This window comes from Ailuropoda melanoleuca, unplaced genomic scaffold (genome assembly GCF_002007445.2).
Source record: "Ailuropoda melanoleuca isolate Jingjing unplaced genomic scaffold, ASM200744v2 unplaced-scaffold18910, whole genome shotgun sequence".
NCBI classification, from domain to species: domain Eukaryota; kingdom Metazoa; phylum Chordata; class Mammalia; order Carnivora; family Ursidae; genus Ailuropoda; species Ailuropoda melanoleuca.
The window spans coordinates 1-1,098 of record NW_023188182.1 but is presented as its reverse complement, the minus strand read 5'-3'; the positions used below and the strand labels follow the sequence as shown (position 1 = coordinate 1,098).

Here is a 1,098-nt window from a genome sequence, read left to right as displayed (position 1 = left end):
GAAATTTTGTTTCAGTGGATGAAAAAGGGATAATAATTTTGATAATTAAGTTGCTACAGAAAACTTAGTCCTTTATATACCTGGGCAAAGTATAATGAACAGAAATTTTGCAAATGAGAACATGCAAATTAAAACNAGAACATGCAAATTAAAATGAGATCGTATTTTTCATTCATGAAATTACTACAAATATTCTTAAATCATAGTAATTTAATACTAGCACCAGTGACTCTGTGACAAGACTGATACAACTTTCTCAGAAATCCGCTTGACCTGCTCAAAAATGTTCAGATCATTTGATCCAATAATCCAACATCCAAAATCTGCCCTGAGGAATATATTTGAAATGCAAAGATTTATTGAAAGATGCGTATCTCATTAAATTATGACCCTTAAATTCTCCCTTTTATTCTCCAGGAATACTGACTCATGAAGACCAAAGCCTGGTGAAGGTGGAGGTACAGAAAGCGGGCCTCCTGTATCTCTTATCATCCCAGAGCCATTCTGCTCCCCGGGATGATGTCCGCATGGAGCAATGGCAGCTCCAATGTGTCCTATACCAGCTTCCTCCTGGTGGGCGTCCCGGGGCTGCAGGAGTCCCGCACGCTCCTGGTGCCACCCTTCCTCAGCCTCTACCTGGTAATCCTCTCTGCCAACGCGCTGGTCATCCACACGGTGGTGGCCCAGCGGAGCCTGCATCAGCCCATGTACCTGCTGATTGCCCTGCTCCTGGCTGTCGACGTCGGTGTTGCCTCCACCGTGATGCCCGCCATGATGTTCAGCTTCTCTACCCACTTCAACCACGTCTCCCTGCCTGGCTGTCTGCTTCAGATATTCTGCATCTACTTCCTCATTGTCTTTGACTGCAACATCCTTCTGGTCATGGCCCTGGACCGCTATGTCGCCATCTGCTACCCTCTCCGCTACCCCAGGATCGTGACGGGCCGGTTGCTGGCTGGTCTGCTGGGGGCGGCAGCGGCCAGGAGCATGCGCATCGTTGCTCCGGTGGTGGCGCTGGCCTGCCGGTTTCGCTTCTGCCGCTCAGACGTGATCCACCACTTTGCCTGTGAGCACATGGCCCTCATGAAGCTCTCCTGT

The 1,098-nt window shown here is 48.9% G+C and overlaps 1 protein-coding gene across 1 annotated transcript; it reads left to right on the top strand.

Annotated features, from left to right (window-relative positions):
* Window positions 1-436: 436 nt before the first annotated feature.
* Window positions 437-1,095, top strand: LOC117797929 (olfactory receptor 52E8-like; the record flags this gene model as incomplete). Its single annotated transcript, XM_034650362.1, has 1 exon — window positions 437-1,095. A coding segment is annotated over exon 1 (579 nt), but the record flags the coding sequence as incomplete, so codon positions are not given.
* Between the last annotated feature and the right edge of the window lie 3 nt (window positions 1,096-1,098).